Consider the following 17,391-nt stretch of genomic DNA (forward strand, 5'->3'; position numbering starts at 1 on the left):
TTACAAGTGTATCAAGCTTCACCGCGTCTCATTTTAATCTCTGCTTTCCACCTTGCTACTAAACCTATTCTCTATGGCCATAAATTAGACGAATTATACAGGTTCCACGTCGGTACACGCCAGTTTTTATTACTGTGCCACTGAACAACAAAAGGAGCATGTCTATTTATCATCATAAGAAAGGAATAGAGACAATAAGGAAGTCAGGGAGCAGTCTCACAAAACACTGAATGTGGTCATGAACACTACATGAATGTATTTTTCTACTTAAACCCAATGGTCCTTTTAAAGGGCAGGAGTCAAAACATGGTGGTGCATGCCTGTGAGCTCAAGACTGGCCTGGGCTACAGGAGATCTTGTATCAAGAAAACCCCAAACAAACAAAAACCACAATCAAATGCCATTAATGAAAGCGGTGGGCAATTAGATCCAATTAAAACCTGTTGTTAAAAGGACGTGAGCAGAGTCCAAGAACCCATGCAACACAAATGAAGCTGTGAAATGTTAAGGAGAAAGATTTGATTTGGTCCCTTAAAGTCAGTTCTGTACATGAGAAATGGTTTCAATTCTCCCCCCCCAGCCAGCCTTAGTCTATGTCTGGTCCAGCTGGACACCAGCCAGGTTGGTTCCTTTGGCAGGACCAACACAGCTTCTCAGCACGGATGCCTGGCTCATCTGGGGAGTGCCTACCTAGTCTGCTTCAGAGATGTCCTAGTAGCTCATGTAAAAAATTATCTCCGAAAATCTTGATTTTTCAAGAAATCCCTATACTCCTTACTCTAGTAAATCACTACTTCGGTGAAATAACCCAACTCCTGAAAGGTGTCCTCTGACCTCAACACATTTGCCCCCACTCACAGACATACAGCATACTTTTGTAGACTATAACTTCTAAATATTCCCACTTAGTGAAGATACAATTTCTCTTCTAATAGGTATCTCTGCATTTTGGAATTCACTTTCAAGAAAACCAAGTCTCACTTTTTTTTTTTTTTTTTTTTTTTAGGAAGAACAGGAAAACGAAACCTCTGAAAGATTAGAGAGGGATATGGACGTATCTCGCCTAAGATGTGTAGCAACAGCGACACCCAGTGGACAGACCGAGTGAAGCTTTCTAGCCATATTATAAGGTAAATTCAGAAAGAGCTTTTTTTTTTTTTTTTTTCCAATTTGTTTGTTTGAACTAGAAAAACAGCTACCTTTTACTTAAGAAAATACTTGTTGGGAACAAAAGTCTTAGGCCATAAGTCTGACACAAATATCCAGAACAAATTGGTGTGAAAAATAGCTTAAATAAAACTCTCCAAACAATGAGAGAATGTACAGATTCTTTATTGCTCACCTCTCACACAAAACATACCTCCAGCCATTTTCTTTCACAGCTTGACAGTGTTTACATGGACAAAAACCCGGCAGCAAGCATGGTGGGATTTCGGTAAAGGATGTGGAGAGCGACTCAGCCAGGCTTTCGTCTTCTGCAGCAATAATAAAGGGCCTCCTGCACAGAGCAGGACTGGATCTGACTTCGTAGTGCACTTCCATCACAAAAAGGTCTCTTGCCTAAAGCAAACTAACTTGTATTTGCTTGAGCCAGTAGCATTAACTCGTGCATAAAACAGATTTCTGCTTGTTGTTTCTTCTAGCAAATTTCAAGTAAAAACAAGGTTGAAGGAGGAACTCTGTCTCGATGGATGCAAGTCTGTTTGAGTTGCTATACTTCACTAAGTGCCTACAGATACTATAGTTCACAACTTAGTTTGCTTTTGTCATCTTTCTGGGTTTTGGCCGTGTTCATGGTTTTTGGAGGAGCATATGGTACAGTATTCCACCAACAGGATAAGGCTACTGAATGTGCTACCTGCAAAAGAGCTCATGTAATAGGAACCAACCCAACAGCTGTCACAAAGCCATGTGACAAAACCTCTTTGAATAAAATGCCAATCAGGGGCAAAGCTATAGTTGGAGAACAGACATCAGAAGATAGTTTACGGAAAACACACACAGGTTGTTAATATGAGGAAGGTTTCCTAGCAGTAAATATAAAAAAAGTCTAGGCAAATCCTCATTTTCAAAACTTGCATATTGAAAACATGAAAACTATTTTATTCAAGTAATTTCTTCAAAAAAGCATGTATGTTCTAACTGGATTAGTCTACTGGTCAATTAACGGCAATTTAAATTGCCTTTAAATCTTGTTTTTCATAGAAAGGAGAGATATGTTTCTTAAATAAACAGTGTTATGTAAACTGTTTAATAATAAAAAGAGAATCGAATGAAGACCGACAAATGGTTGTCCCAACCAGGAGTATGCCTGCCACCTGTGGTCTTACATTCATTCAAACGGATGTCAGATTCAGGATTCTGAAACTAAGCTTCTATTACTTGAGCTCTAGCAAAATATAAATTTCTGTAGCCTCAACTAGTATAATGTCTTCCTTGCCCAAATCCAGAGTGACTATACTGATAGCCTCCATGTTGGAAATGCTGTTCAAACTGGCCCCCTTGGTGATAAGTCTGGCTTCCTCTTCCTCCCCAGCCTCCTCCCTGGCCTCCACGTCCACCCCGGCCTCCTCTACCACCTCTTCCCCCACGACCACCGCCGCGATCCCCATGGTGCCCACCATCTTGGTATCTATTCTCCTGCTGGTATCCACCACCCTGGTACCCGCTTCCTGTATAGGAAGATGTCTGGAAACCACCATAACCACCACCTTGATAGCCACTGCTCTGGCCACCGTGGTAGCCCCCAGGCTGGAAACCTGAATCTCGGTAACCACCATCCTGGTGGGCACCTCCACTTCCACTCCCTCCATCTGTCCAGCCTCCTTGATGTTTATTTCCTCTTCCTCCCCCTCGGCCGCCATGGTCATAGCCACCACGTCCACCTCGCCCTCCTTGTTCATGACCTCCTCGTCCTCCATATGAGGAATGTTCATAACCACCTCTCCCTCCTCCTCGGCCTCCTGCTTGCTGCTGGGGGCCATCTTGTCTTTTTTGCCATGGTGGCATCTCTGGGGGCGGAGGTTCAATTTCATTGGGTCGACCACCTCTGTCAGGCACCCTGCCCATCAATACCTGTGGAATAAGAAAGGTATCTTAGACATTTTATTTAACAGACAGACAAATGTGAAAGAAGATCAAAATACTCTTGTCACCTTATTGATGGCACAGGCAGTCTTTTCTCTTATGGACCCGCTGCTCGTCCTTAAAATCTTTGACAAGTCTTGTCTGGCAGCCAAAAGATGAGCAACGGAAATGCTACCTTTAGGAGACAAGACTGAGCGCTTCGGTTGGTAAACCTTAGCTAATTTTTCTGTCTGACTCTGTTGAAAAAAGAAATGTTCAAAGACAAGTGTTATTGTTCAGAACGATGCAGGAAACACTGCAACTAAAAAGGTTCAAGATAAAGATAAGGATAAAGATGTTCCGAAGTTCGAATGCAATTATCTCAGCGTACCTTAGCTCTGTCTGACCAGCCAAAGGACTGCACGGTGACATCCAAACGTTTGATTAGCAGCTTCCTCCGGACTTCGTATTCATTGGCTATGGCTTGGTTAATGGCTTCTATCTTTTCCTGAAGCAAAGTTTGAGAAACCAGTTAGAATTTACACACGAGCTTGATCTTGATCCCCTGCTCCTAAAGCAGAAAAGTGTCTGCTGCTTTTACAAGTGACTCCCCAGCATTCACCACACGCAGTCCTTCCCACTGGCTAATTACGAACAGCTGGTGAAGTGACAGGACGGCAAAGTTTGTCCCGAAACAGTAACATATGGAAAGCCAAAAATTCTGTTTAGCTTTCCCATAGTTCACTGCATTTAGCTGGTTCAGCTCTGTCAGGTTTTGGTTTGGAACTACCTGGAGATTTGAAAATTTTATTTATACCAAACTTCAATTTATTTAATAAATGAATGAAATATTTACAAATTATGAAGTAAGTGCTCTGAGTCATACACAAATAACTCTTTCACCATAATGGAGTCCCTGAAATGGTTTTAAGGATGTCCAGGTAGCAAATCATGAATCAAAAGTATATTTTAAGTCAGGTGTAATCACAGTACTTGGAAGGCTGAGGCAAGGCAACTGCCTCAAGTGTGAGGCCAACCCGGGCTACAAGTGCTGACACAAAAAATGGTTCCTTACAAAGTTGACTCGGGAGGCTCATGACTCACCCAGTGGGCTGGTCCCATCGGCTTCTTCAATAGCGGCTTTCCCACATGATTAGGTGGAACTTTTGCTAATGTTTCCTTTAACTGACACAAAAACAGATGAATGAATAAAAAAAAAAAACCTACAAGTAATAATGCATCTCCCTCATTTTCCCAATTCCCATCATATCTTGCCATCAGAAGAAGACTCCTGACAGAGGCAAAGGTGGAGGCGGTTTTGAAACGTAAATGCAAAGACCCATAAGGTGAGACACTGGGGTCCCACTCCTCCGTGACTAGAGAAGCATGGATCCTTCACGGGACCTGGAGCCGTGCCTGATGCCAGGGCACTGGATGAGCAGTAGCTGAATGGGGAATGAACACACAGACTACGAACTACAGATACATGCCGTGCCCCACAGCGCTCACCCCGCAGATAGCCAGACAGGAAGTAACTTTATATACAACAAATGCTATTTTCTTTTATTTACTCATCCATTTTTTAAAATTAAAATTGCTTGTTCCTAATTATTTACAAATATAAAAAAACCCAGCATTCTGCTGATAATGTGTGGCATTAAAATGATTCTATTTTCACACACTAAATTAGGTTCATAGCCAGCAAATTGAGTTTGCTAGTTGAAATATATAGACCCAAAGCAACTGGATTAGAAAAAAGAACTTATTAATGTCCTTTCTGTCCAGTCAGTAGGGGGAAGCATAGTAATAATCATGATAAAAACTATAAAAATTGCCTCAAGTTCAATCATTTTATTAAGGCCTTAAGAATCTTAATTATTTTTACATTATATCTAGCTTACTTCAGCTTTTAAACCAAAGTATTAAGTTTCATTTTTGAAAAAGAAACATGTCAATGTTTAAAAATAACAAAAACAAAAAGCCCACTAAAATATTAATTTCTCTTTAAGGCATCTAGGACTTAAAACCCCAAACTCATTTATTAACATTCCTTATTAATACGTACATTAGGTTCCCATTAAGAGAAATAAACTTAATGCTTCATTTCAAACAAACGTAGGACTATGCCTTTAATACGCTACAATCGGTACTAAAGGTCTTACTTTTTTCTCAATCCCGCTGAAGAATTGGAACATAGTTATATTGGCTGGAGGTTTGGACATTCCTAGAGCAATACATATGCCTTTCAACTCTCGAAAGACCTCACTACCGCCTCCTTCTTGAGCTTTTTTTGGAGGAGCATTCACACAGAGCATTCTGGCAGCTTCTAGTTCTGAGATGAGGTATGCTGAAGTAAACAAAATGAGATTTCAAAATAAGATACTACAGTTAATAGCCATAAGTCTGGAGTCACAACTCTATAGACCTAAGGATACGTAACTTTTAAAGCTGCAAGAATGGACAGAACAAGAAATGAAAACCACTTTTACCTGCTAATGACATAACATATACTCTGCTTATATGACTCAGGTATTTATGCACGGTTTACAAGTTCATTAAAATCAGGCAATACTTTGAAACCAGAGACCAAGGTTGATCACACCTAAAGATCTGAATTCTTGAATTCAACCACGCTACCTCCAGAACAGGGGCTGGCATCTGTTAAAAACCTTGCACAAGGAGACAGACAGATAGCCAATTTTCAATAAGTTTTTTTTCCACTTTGAGCCACTTCTAAGCATGATGACAAAACCGCTCTGCCCACTCTAGTAATCAGACTGTCTGGAACTGGTCCGAAGCCTTTTAATATGTGTGAAGGTACTGGACTTCCTAAAAGTCCTCTCATTTTCCAATAGCCTTATGTCAACTCCTGGGTGTTCCTTCATCTTTACCCTCCCACCTGCCCTTTCTCTCCACATTCCTTACCTTCTTCCCCCATAATACAATGAAACTTTCAAGTCACTTCTGCTTTTCAGTACTTTGTCATGTGTGTGTGTCCATGTGTGTGCACCCCACAGCACATGTATGGAGTTCAGACGACGACCTGTAGGAGTTAGTTTTCTTAACTATGTGGGTCAGGGTTTGCACTCCAATGGTCAGCCTTGGTGGGAAGAGCCTCTACCCTTGGAGCCATCCTTTTGGGCTCTCAAGTCACGTTCTGTCATTAATCCCTGTGAGCTGTTTTAGCCTAGTATAATGAGGGCCACATTTGCAGGTAATTCAGCAGAAGGCCTAACTAAATCGTGAATAACATTCCTGTAACTGTTCCTAGGACACTTCCACCTAAACCATAGGATTTCTGAGTAGTCGGCAAAGTTGGTGTCTACTCTTTTGAGAGGTGTTTTCTAGATCATTCCATCCTGTCTGAAACACCAAAGTGTGATTGGCTTGAATATCTCACTTGCTATCCCCAGGACAAAAGGCCGAAGTCAAGGGGGTCATGATTTTGGCAAGTCTTTCCCGAGAAGCCACCAATTCCTATTTCAAAGTAATAAATGTAGCTAGTTTCTGCAGAGGTCACATCATGTGGCTTTAATAAATCTTGGTAGGTTCCACGTAGCAAGCTGTACTTGGGTGTTGAAACAATGAGAACAGTAAAACTCTGTGGCTATGGAAATAGCTAAAGCTGCTGTAAACAGGTTTTTACCAGGGTCCTGTCACACTGGCTCTCACACGCCAATTGCTGCTTTCCTGCCAAAACACTAGAGCTGGGCAGTTGCCACTAAGGCTCCACAGTCCGCTCAGCCGGGAACATTTATTGTCTGGGCTTTTAAGGAAGTTTGCCAACCCCTGTTCTAGAAAATCATGTATGATTTAACAGTACACTGGTTGTTTAAATTTGGGATGAGCTAGTTCAGTTATTCATGAGAGTAACTAATACCGTCACAGCAACAAACTTTAAAGTGACATGCTCAGAGCACAGAAAGGCACTGGAGACACTAGTAAAAACCATCCAGAAACCAGTGGGGATGTCTACTGACATCCAGTTAAGAATCAAAATATCTTCCCCCTTCATCTATTAGGAATTCAATCCCGACTTAATTGAAATGTGAGTATAAACTGGGAACCATAAAAAGCCAGTAGACGGCCCAGAGCCCCTACGCTCAGAGACTATTCTAGTCTGCTAGTTCAAATGAAGTTTGTTAATTTTTCTCTTAAAGTAGAATGTGCGAAACAATTCGGGTTAGTGACACTGAGTGCTGGAGGAAAGAAAACCCTAGCATAGGGCAGAAGGGATTCTTGGCAAGATGAGAACAGTTACACAGAGCAGCAATGGCATATGCATGAAGTACTACAGTGAAAGAGGTTGCAGACTAAGAGGCATGTTGAGGGAGGCAGGCTGCAGTGACAAGGAGAAGGAGGGGCCAGGTGAGCACTCGTGAAGGATGTAAAAAGCGAGGGGCCTCTAGCTGCTTCCCTTATCTACCGGAGCACTCTTGATAAGATCTTCAGGTATCAGTTCAGAAAAGTAAACTTAGTAACTACGATCCTGATTCCAAAATGGTACAGTCTCCTTAGGAAGTGGCAAGTAGTTAAAGGCACTTTATAAAGATTTACAGTCAATGTGGCTTTCTTAAGTCTAAGCAAAAATACGCTGAACTCTGAGTTCTGAGGAAGACTCACAGCGGCTAGCTTCTGATGTCGATAACTTAAGTGACAAGTACGACTGGCCAGGATAAATCACAGTACAGAGAAGAATCAGCTGGACTGCTGTGGCCAGGCCAGTCACAACCTGAAGGAGACTGGAGGAACGAGTAAAAGCTAGATAAAAACATCAATACCTAAAGCAAGTCACGGCCCTACACGCATACACCCCAGCAACAAATACTGGACAAGGCGATGCTGAGTAACTGCAGAAATTTTAGTGCCTAAGTATAATAGCTGCAATACATTTTTTTCCCTAAAAAGAACAACAACAAAAAACCCAAAAACCCTATAAACGTTCAAAACTGAGGTGTAAGTATTTTTAAGACACCACAGTACAGCCCCAAAACCAAAAAAACTCCCTGGCTTTTGCTTGTTACAGGACAACCTCGCTGAATTCCAGAATGTTATCAGAATCTGAGCTACGATCACTGCTGGTGCTTCCTGGGAGTTTATACAAGGCAATACAATGTACGAGTCTACTGCCCGTATTTAGGTTTCATGTCATTTTTAAGAGGCATGGAAGCAAAGAACTTGTCATAAAAATGATTCCCCAGAATGATGAGTAGGGAGAGTAACCAAACCCCATTTACCAATCCAGAGAACCATCAGTAAAACCAAACACTTTGGGTTGATGACACACTCCATGGTACTCCAGCACCTTCACTGGGCACAGCAGGAGAGGCACTTCAGCCAGAGGAGCACAAAAGCAGAGGCCAGGAAAGAGGGACAGTTATCAAAACACAGCACCATTGGTGCGCATGCATCCACCAGCTCCTAGTGGGAAATGCAATTGTCTTTTTAAATGGAATGGATTTGAATTCAAGTCACAATGAAACAAACCACAACAAGAATGACCCATACATTACTCATGGAAAGCAGAGCACAGCTACAGTTAGTAGCCATGAACTTACTGAGCAGGAGGAGGCAGTTCTTCTGAACCAGAAGGCGCTTGGTTACATCCCCAGACGTCAGAGAAGGATACGGGCAGTTCATCTCCCCAAGCAGCCCACTCACCTCAAGCTGGAATTCTTCAGCTTCACTTGGACCTTGGGAAGAGTAAAATAATTGACAGTGTCAATCACAGGGAGAAATTCCCACTAGGCTTTTCCCGCCTCAGCTCTTCCTGATGCACCCTTCCTCACAGCACTGCAAAACCCTTTTGTGCTGTGCTTGAGGCTAGGTTCCTTACCTGACAATTAAAAATTACTATTTATTGTTTTGTGTGTATCATGTGTGGGTGAAGCACTCAGGTACAGATGTCAGAAAGACTCTGCAGAGTTGGGTCTCTTCTTCCATCTTCCTTGTGGGTTGCAGGGACCAAACTCAGGTCATCAGGCTTGTATGGCAACTGTTCTTCCTGCTGAGCCACACTTCACCGCCCCTGCCTGAGAGTTTTTAACGGTGCCTACTTTATACCCTATCCAGGTTTTCTGCCTGCTTTTAAAGACTTCCCCAGTACATTCAATCACAACCGTCTATGCAACAAGTCCACAAATACCGGCTCTACAGGGCCACACCTCTCTCATCAATGTCCCAAGAAAGCCTGTCTCATTTCTACTTTTGAGCCTTTACTTAAATTATAACTGAATGACAGGGCGACCACTCTTTTCCACTAGCAAACCTCTGCCATCCATCACAGCCCAGAGACCCAGGTACTCTTACACTCATTGATTTCTTCCGCTTGTGGACCACAGAAGCAAGAGTTCAATTACTATATCTTATATCTAACATTCCCAGTTAACTGAAACTGGAAGGCGGCAAGTGTGACTTACTACTCTGTATTCCAGTAACATGCAAACAAAGTCTGAGTTCAGTGGGTAAGGTAAGTCAAGGGGTGTGTGGATGTCATCTCCACTGATTTGACTGTTCTATTCAGTATCACACACACAGGTAGAAATTAGTAAGTGTTGGAGTCATTTTTAAGACCTAAGTCCATTTTCTTACCACGTTTATCAAACTGTGACCTGTCAACTCTAAGGCTCCACAGATCTCAATTAGACGTAGCAACGGGAGACAAGGCGGAAGAGAGGAGAAACACCAGCGCTTCATCAGTTGTGCTCAAATCACCCAGAGTTCTGCAGGCTCTTTTACAGACAGGTGGTGTGGGGTGGTGAAGAAGCATTGTGCTAAGGTCCCCTCCCGCTACACAGGCTGGGTAACCACACTGTCGTATCTGTTTAAACGTTGGCTTCTATACGATACCAGTTAAAGACAGTATCCGATCCAGAGTTTTCAAAGGTTTCTAGAATTTCTGATACAGTGACAGAATGCCAAAGTGGCTAAAAACACTGGTTCCTCAACTTCTCCTGGATTGAATCCTGGCTATGTGACCGACCCCAGGCAATGTATTTAATTTCTTCGGGCTTTGTCATGGAATGTCTAAGAGTAATAGAATCTAATGCACAGAACTGCCCCAGATCTAAATGAGTCAACCTGTGCATACTGCTTCGAAATCAAGGAATAAATAAAATGTCTGCTATCATTATTATGACACTGGATTTTATTAATTGAATTGGTGAGACCCGGGCTAGAATGTGGTCCAGTGCCTGGTGTGAGGTACTGGGTTAGAACCCCCTCCTTCCTCCCTCCCTCTCTTACTCTCTTCTACCCCTGATGAGGTCCTACCTCCAACATACACATACACACTCTCTCTCTTCCTCTCTTCCTTTTTCTCTTCAACCATTGCTAGAACTGAATATAATCAACCTGCACAAATTAAATATACTAACAAGCCAGGTGAGTAATCCCAGCACATAGGAGGCTGATGTAAAATTTCCTCAAACCAGCCTGAGCAAGAGGCATGCCTGAGTCTCAGCAAGAAAAGGTGTCTCCAAAGTACCAAGATACAAAGCACACACACACACACACACACAAGCAAGAGTGAGCACTTCAAAATGGGATTATGTGGGGATACATTGTCCCAGGAGTACACTAACAGGCAGATGTCCTCATTTGTTACCCATTAGAGCTTTATCTATGGTACGAAGGGGCAGAAGGTGGAGTGTCAGGTTCCAAGCTCATTCAGAGTCAACGAACAGTGGTAAATGTCAAGAAAACTGGAAAATATGAGTGCACTCAATCCCATAATCTGGGGGTGCTGCACCTGGTTGCCTAATGATGGGTTCCAATGCCACGAAAACAGCCTAATGGAGCCTCCCCATTCTTCCCAAGCACAGTAGAATTAAAACGCACATTTTACATACTGTACACGGTTTTGGAATCTGGCAGTCCTAAAAGAAGTACATTCCAAATCCTATTGGCCACCAACCCAAGATCTCACAATTCGTGTTTCACACAATACAGACAATGCAGCCCATGTCGATAACCCAGCACTCTGCAGGTTGAGGCAGAAAGATCATGAGAAAGGCCAGTCTGTGCTGTGCTATATAGTGAGCCCCATTAAGACAAAACAAAACAAAATAAAACAATGAATGCACATATATTTCATATTTGTACTGTCTATTTTCTGTTTGAGTAAAAGGGTCTTTTCAGCCTCTGCACGTGTTTTATCCAGTGGCCTTGCAGTTAGGGTTACTTAATCCCGGAAAACAACGTCAAAAAGCACTGTGTGTGTGTGAGTGTGTGTGTATGTTGTGTATGTATGTGCTGGGGAGCACAGGGACTGGCATGCTTCCTTATGGGTATAAAACACTGAAAATTCTAGCTATGATATTAATAATGAAGTTCAGAATTATTATTTAAATTATTTTTTAAAGTGAAGGTTTACTTACTGTTAGTTGCTTGCACATTTTCTTCTAGTTTACAGAGTACTCTTAATTCAGAGACCAGCCAAGCACAGAGTTTGGTAAACTCGGGAGAAGTGGCTCCAGCAGACACTGCCTGTGACAGCGCACCATCGTCCAACAATGGGCCCTTGTAACTGGGGAATAAGAAACTACATTTTAGCAGACAATCTACATGCCCCGTTATCTTGCAGGTAAAATTTGTCTACTGTTTATGTAAAACAGAAATAATTTAATAAAGTATGAATACCAGCCCCTAAAGTTGCAAAAGGTATTTTAAAAAGCACTGTAATATGTCATTAGAAAAATAAAGCCCAGAAAAAAATGACAAGAGTAAGTTAAGGTTGCTCTTCCAGAGGACAGGGGTTCAATTCTCAGTACCCAGAAGGCAGTTCACAACTGTTTGAAACTGCAGTTCCAGGGATCCCATCCCTCTTTTGGCCTCTGTGGGTACATGGCACACAAATGGTACAGAAACATGAAGCCAAGTAGTCATACCATACACATTTAAAAAAAAAAAAACTTTAAGAAAAATTTTAAATAAAGAAAAAGAAGTCAAGCACCTTCACCTGGAGGCCATAATGAGAGCCACAAAGTAGCATTCTTTCCAAAAAACAAAACAAATCAAAACAACACAACAAAGAAACCAAATCAAAACAGCAGTCCAATGGTGCCTTCAAGCCTTCAAAACTGGGAATGCAGCTCAGTTGGGAGAGCACTTGCTTAGCACAGCCCAACCCTGGTTCAACCCCAACACTTTATAAACTGGGCATGGTAGCATATGCTTGCAATCTTAGTAATAAAGGTAGAGGTGTGAGGGTCAAAAACTCAAGGTCAGTCTAGGGTCTGCAGAGGCTAACAAAATAAAGCCCTGAACAGAGAAACATAATTATCGATAGATATTTAATGAATGTAATCCCGTATTAGTGAATAACATCAACACACTCACTGCGAGCTCTTCTGCAGGGTTTACCTTCTTACTAGGCCTAAATGAACTAAGTAGTAAATTCCAGTTAAGTAGTAGGTACTTGTACAACAATCATGTCAGAACCAAAACTTATATTCTCTAGAAATTGTTTCCAAAAATCAATTAGATCTTATTTTTGGTGATTTGCTTTAGGAACCTTTCCAAGAATACCAACTACTCAGGAAAGTGAAGCAGGAAAATCAAGGGTTCAAAGCCAGCCTGTGTAACTTAGCAAGCTCTGAACAATCAATCAATCAATCAATCAATCAAGTAATCTTAAAGTATATATTGTTGGGCGATGAAATGGCTCAGCGGGTTTGGGTGCTTACTACCAAGGCTTGATGACCTGAGTTCAATTCCGGAACCCACGAGGCACAAGGACGGAATCGACCGCAAACCTGCCTCTGCCTTCCACAAGCACAGCATGCCCATGCATACAAGTAAACCTAATTTTTTCCCTGTTTTTGTAAAGACAGGGTCTTTATGTAGTCCTGCTGTCCTGGCACTTGCTATGTAGACCAAGCTGGCCTCAAACTCACAGAAATCTGCCCGTCTCTTCCTCCCAGGGAAAAAGATGTGTGCTGCCGTGCCCATCATAAAAAAATTAAGGTAGTTTAAGATTATATTCTTTTAAGTGAAATACTGAATAAAAATGTCATCAAAAATGTACATTAAATATGCTTAACATGGTATTTAGAGGTATGGTAGAGAAATTATATGCTGAGACGCCTTTAAAATATGCTTACATATGAAATGGGTTACAATAAAGTCTTCTATACACAAAAAAGAGATTATATATCATCCTGCAACTAGATTAAAAGAAGTAGGGGAGCTGGAGAGATGACTCAACAGCTAAGTGCACTTGCTGCTCACAGATGCCCGGGTTCAGCTCCCAGCAGCCACACTGGGCAGCTAACAACTTCATGTAACCCAGTTCTTGGGGATCTGGCTCTTGCTTTTGGCCTCCTCAGGTATCAGGTATGCACATGGCATACATTGACATGCACATATATACATATAATAACAAAAACCAAACATGTCTTTATAATAGAGACACTTAAAAGCCCAGGGCTAGCTAGAAATGCCTTCTGTGTTCAAGATTCACTCAACAGTAAACTACCAAGTTCCTACTGTGTGCCACACCAGAGATAAGGGATAGTATTCAACTGAGATTCCTACTGTGTGCCACACCAGAGATAAGGGATAGTATTCAACTGCGATTCCTACTGTGTGCCACACTAGAGATAAAGGATAGTAGTCAACTGTAATTCAGAGTGAGTTTCTTAAAAATACATATTATTGCCGGGCGATGGTGGCGCACGCCTTTAATCCCAGCACTCGGGAGGCAGAGGCAGGCGGGCAGGCGGATCTCTGGGAGTTCGAGACCAGCCTGGTCTACAGAGCTAGTTCCAGGACAGGCTCCCAAGCCACAGAGAAACCCTGTCTCGAAAAACCAAAAAAAAAAAAAAAAAAAAAAAAAAAAAAAAAAACCATATTATTATTATTATTATTTGGCTTAATATTTGAATGCAACCAAACTAAGTTACATTTTTGTTTTTGGTTTTTTTTTTTTTTTTTTTTTTTGAGACAGGGTTTCTCAGTTTTAGAGCCTGTCCTGGAACTCACTCTTGTAGACCAGGCTGGCCTCGAACTCACAGCGATCCACCTGTCTCTGCCTCCCGAGTGCTAGGATTAAAGGCGTACGCCACCACTACCCGGCTAAATTACAATTTTTTAAGCTTTCAGAAAAATCCCATGGGTTATATTGCAATTTGACTCAACTATTTATTTGAGGGCAACTGTTGCAGGAATCATTAGTTATAGTAAGCCAGACAAGAAAAAAACACCATTGGGATAAAAGAACGGTAATAGGAAGCAATTTCATCCATGGCTGCTGGTCAACTGACCTTACACATACAGAATGTCCCCTCTTCTTGATCTACTCCTTCAACACTGACCATAAGTATCAATGAGTTCTAGAACTTCATTTCTTTTCAAGTGAAGAGAACCTTCTAAGAGCTGTCATGGGACCCTTCCTTCCACATGAACTTATACCAAGTAAGCCCCGCACTGGCACACAGCAAGTGTCCCTCAAAGAACGTTTCCTTCAGTGAGCAAAATACTGTTAGACACCCATTTAAAAGCAGAATAGGACTTACTTAGGGCCCAACACAGGAACTAAGCTGCCTAATGTCGGAGTCACTTACAAAGTGTGTTTTAAAGAAATGACAATGGTGATCTCATTTTAACAAAGAAAGAAACTATGCTTTCTTTCTGAACAATACCTACTAGGACACCAAGTTATTAAATGGGTTGACTTTAAGATACCGCAAGGTGTTCTTTCTTTTTGTTTTTCGAGACAGGTTTTTTTTTTTTCTTTCTGTAGCATTGGAGCCTATCCAGGAACTAGCTCTAGTGGACCAGGGTGGCCTTGAACTCAGAGATCCGCCTCAGCCTCCCGAGTGCTGGGAGTACCACAGCCCGGCTTCAAGGTGTCCTTTCTTAAAAAAGGTTTCTCTTAAGACTTTTCAGTCACCAAAAGCCTAAAGTTAATCTCTGATAAAAAATTATAGTTAAAAAATACAACTATCAGTAGGGTATGAGGGGTCACACCTTTAATCTTAGCTCTCAGGGTACAGAGGCTGATGGATCTTTGTGAGCCATCTACATAACCAGGGTTATAGTGCAACCCTGTCCCAAAAACAACAACAAAAACCTAGCTAAATCTGTGCTGATTTTCCCCCTGAAGTGTTTACCCACAGGCAAATACTTAATCGTACATATTTTTCTTTCTTGAATCACTTTTAGACCAAGAAATTCTATGCTCTCAAATTTGTGTACCTTGATCTGGGTGACCCAAGGAGATACAAGATGAAAAATAAATGTGTTGATTTCTTGGTGGGTGAAATGACCCCTTGGAATCCCGGAGTTGAACCAGGCTGTGCTAGAGTCAGGAGTCACTGTCTGTGATCCCTAAGGCAGGTGGTGAAAGGTTAGGTGCACAGCTGGGCGGGCTAGAGAAACTGCTGCATCGCCCAGACGTGCGCCTTTGCAAGCCTAGGTGCATGCAGAGATGACTGAGCAAACATTTTTTTTTTTTGAGAGAAGTAGGGTGGGGGTTGAAGCTCAAGACGGGAGTAGAAAATCTTGAGGACAAACAGGCAAGCAGAGACAACTTTGGCAAACCAAAAAGTGGGGGTAGGGTGGGAGGACGGGAGGCAAGAAGAGGAGCTCGGGGAGTGGGGGTGGTGAGAACCGGAGCCCAGACAATGACACGCACGGCTGACACAAGCCGCGGGGAGCCGGGCTGGAGGGAGCATCGGGCAGGACGTGGGGCGACCGACCCCAGCCAGCAGGGCAGGCGTGGACGTGGCACCGGGGTCCCAGGGCCAGCGGGAAGCTACAGCGGGAGTCGGGGTGCGGCGTGGAGAGGCAGGTGGCTCCGACCGGGGCGCCCAAGGAGTTCCCGGGGTTCCAGCAGAGTGAACTTGGAGAAACTCATGTCCCCGCGGTCTTACCCTAGATCTTCCAACGACTCCAAGATGTCAGTCTCCATGAGGTCACACTCCATGCTACTGTGGTATTCAAATTTCCGAGTCGTCAGGCTGCCCTCTCGCCGGCAACTCGCGCATGCGCTCCTTCCCCGGAACTTCCAAGTCGACAGCTGGCGCCTCAGTCTCTGCACTGCGCATGTTCCGAGCGTGCGCAAGCAGTTTAGTCCCGCCCATTGCCCCACCTCCCCCACTGAAAAATGGCCGAGAATGCGCATGCGCACTATAAAATAGTGACGCTGGCTGCCCTAAGAAGGGCAGGAAGACAGGCGGCGTGGCAGCTGGGCTCCCGGACCCAGCCACGGGGCGCGGAGCTCTTGGAATGCGCATGTGCACAACTTTGGGCGAGGTGGACAGGCGCGGGAGGCGCTTAGGGAGGTCGTGCGGGGCTTCTAGGGCGTGAGCTATGCAGTGGAGCTGCACTCTCTGGCGGGTCACCACGGAAGGGCAAATTTGTGTGGCCTATGGCAGGGGTAGATGGGTCAGGAACAATGAATGGCAGATTTAATTTTCTTCAGAGAAGCCTCAATTTTGCAGGGTTAGAGAGGTCTCGGCTTTCCCTTGGTATGGATGCTTCACAAACTTGTGTCGAAAGTTTTTCCTCGTCCTTTTTGAGCCTGCTCCAAACACCAAGCATTTTTTACCTTAAACGGGAAAAGGACCTAACTCCATAACAAATATAGTATATTTGATTGCATGCAGTTTAGGTAACTTTTTTTTGCCTGCGTTGTCCATTTTTTTTTTCTTTTTTTAATGTGTAAAACTACAGGGTCTTGATATATATAGCCTAGAGCTGGTCTGGAACTCATTATGTAGACTAGAATGGCTGTGAACTCAGAGAGCTCCACCTGCCTTTGCCTTCCCAGTGCTGAGATTGAAAGCGTCTGCCACCATTCTCAGCTTTGTCATTGCTTTTGGTCATACGTGATTGGGTGTATGTAGCTTTCAGTTATGATTATACACTTAAGAACTGTTGAAAAAAGGAGAAAAAACCTTTTTCAAAGTTATGACATAATTAGAACATTATATTTATCCATAAATTGGTATGCTGCTATACTGTATAATTGTTTAGTTTTAAAATTGCTCCCAGATTTTATTTTATGGTTCCCATTTTTTTTTTTTACATCTAACGGATAAAAACTCTTTATCCTCATCAATACATTTTTAAGTTATTGATTTCGCATTCTGTGGGTTGGGAGAAAGTCATGCACCTACTCTATGCTAGTTGTTATCCTCTTGACCCACGCCCACGCGTGGTCTGGTTTCACCGAGAAAACCACACCGAAGTGAAATGTTCTTCAAGGTTTGTTAGTTGACTCTCACTTCCTGACTCTGTGGAGTTGCAAATCCAGAGCCAAGGCTCAATAGGATTGTCTTTAATACCCTTCAGAGCCTACTCACTGCCCAACGGTCTGAC

General features: G+C 42.8%; 1 protein-coding gene across 1 annotated transcript; it reads right to left on the reverse strand.

Annotated features, from left to right (window-relative positions):
* Window positions 1–1,316: 1,316 nt before the first annotated feature.
* On the reverse strand, window positions 1,317–16,086 carry Fam98a (family with sequence similarity 98 member A). The gene is made up of 8 exons (XM_050162983.1): window positions 15,942–16,086; window positions 11,445–11,593; window positions 8,625–8,759; window positions 5,229–5,413; window positions 4,171–4,251; window positions 3,458–3,574; window positions 3,156–3,323; window positions 1,317–3,075 (listed from the first exon to the last, which is right to left on the reverse strand). The coding sequence occupies exons 1-8, from the start codon at window positions 15,992–15,994 to the stop codon at window positions 2,416–2,418; spliced, it is 1,548 nt and encodes a 515-aa protein (XP_050018940.1). The 5' UTR covers window positions 15,995–16,086; the 3' UTR covers window positions 1,317–2,415.
* Window positions 16,087–17,391: the final 1,305 nt, after the last annotated feature.

The sequence above is a fragment of the Alexandromys fortis genome, unplaced genomic scaffold (assembly GCF_014885135.2).
Source record: "Alexandromys fortis isolate MF-2015 unplaced genomic scaffold, M_Fortis_MF-2015_v1.1 scaffold_148, whole genome shotgun sequence".
Classification (NCBI taxonomy): Eukaryota; Metazoa; Chordata; class Mammalia; order Rodentia; family Cricetidae; genus Alexandromys; species Alexandromys fortis.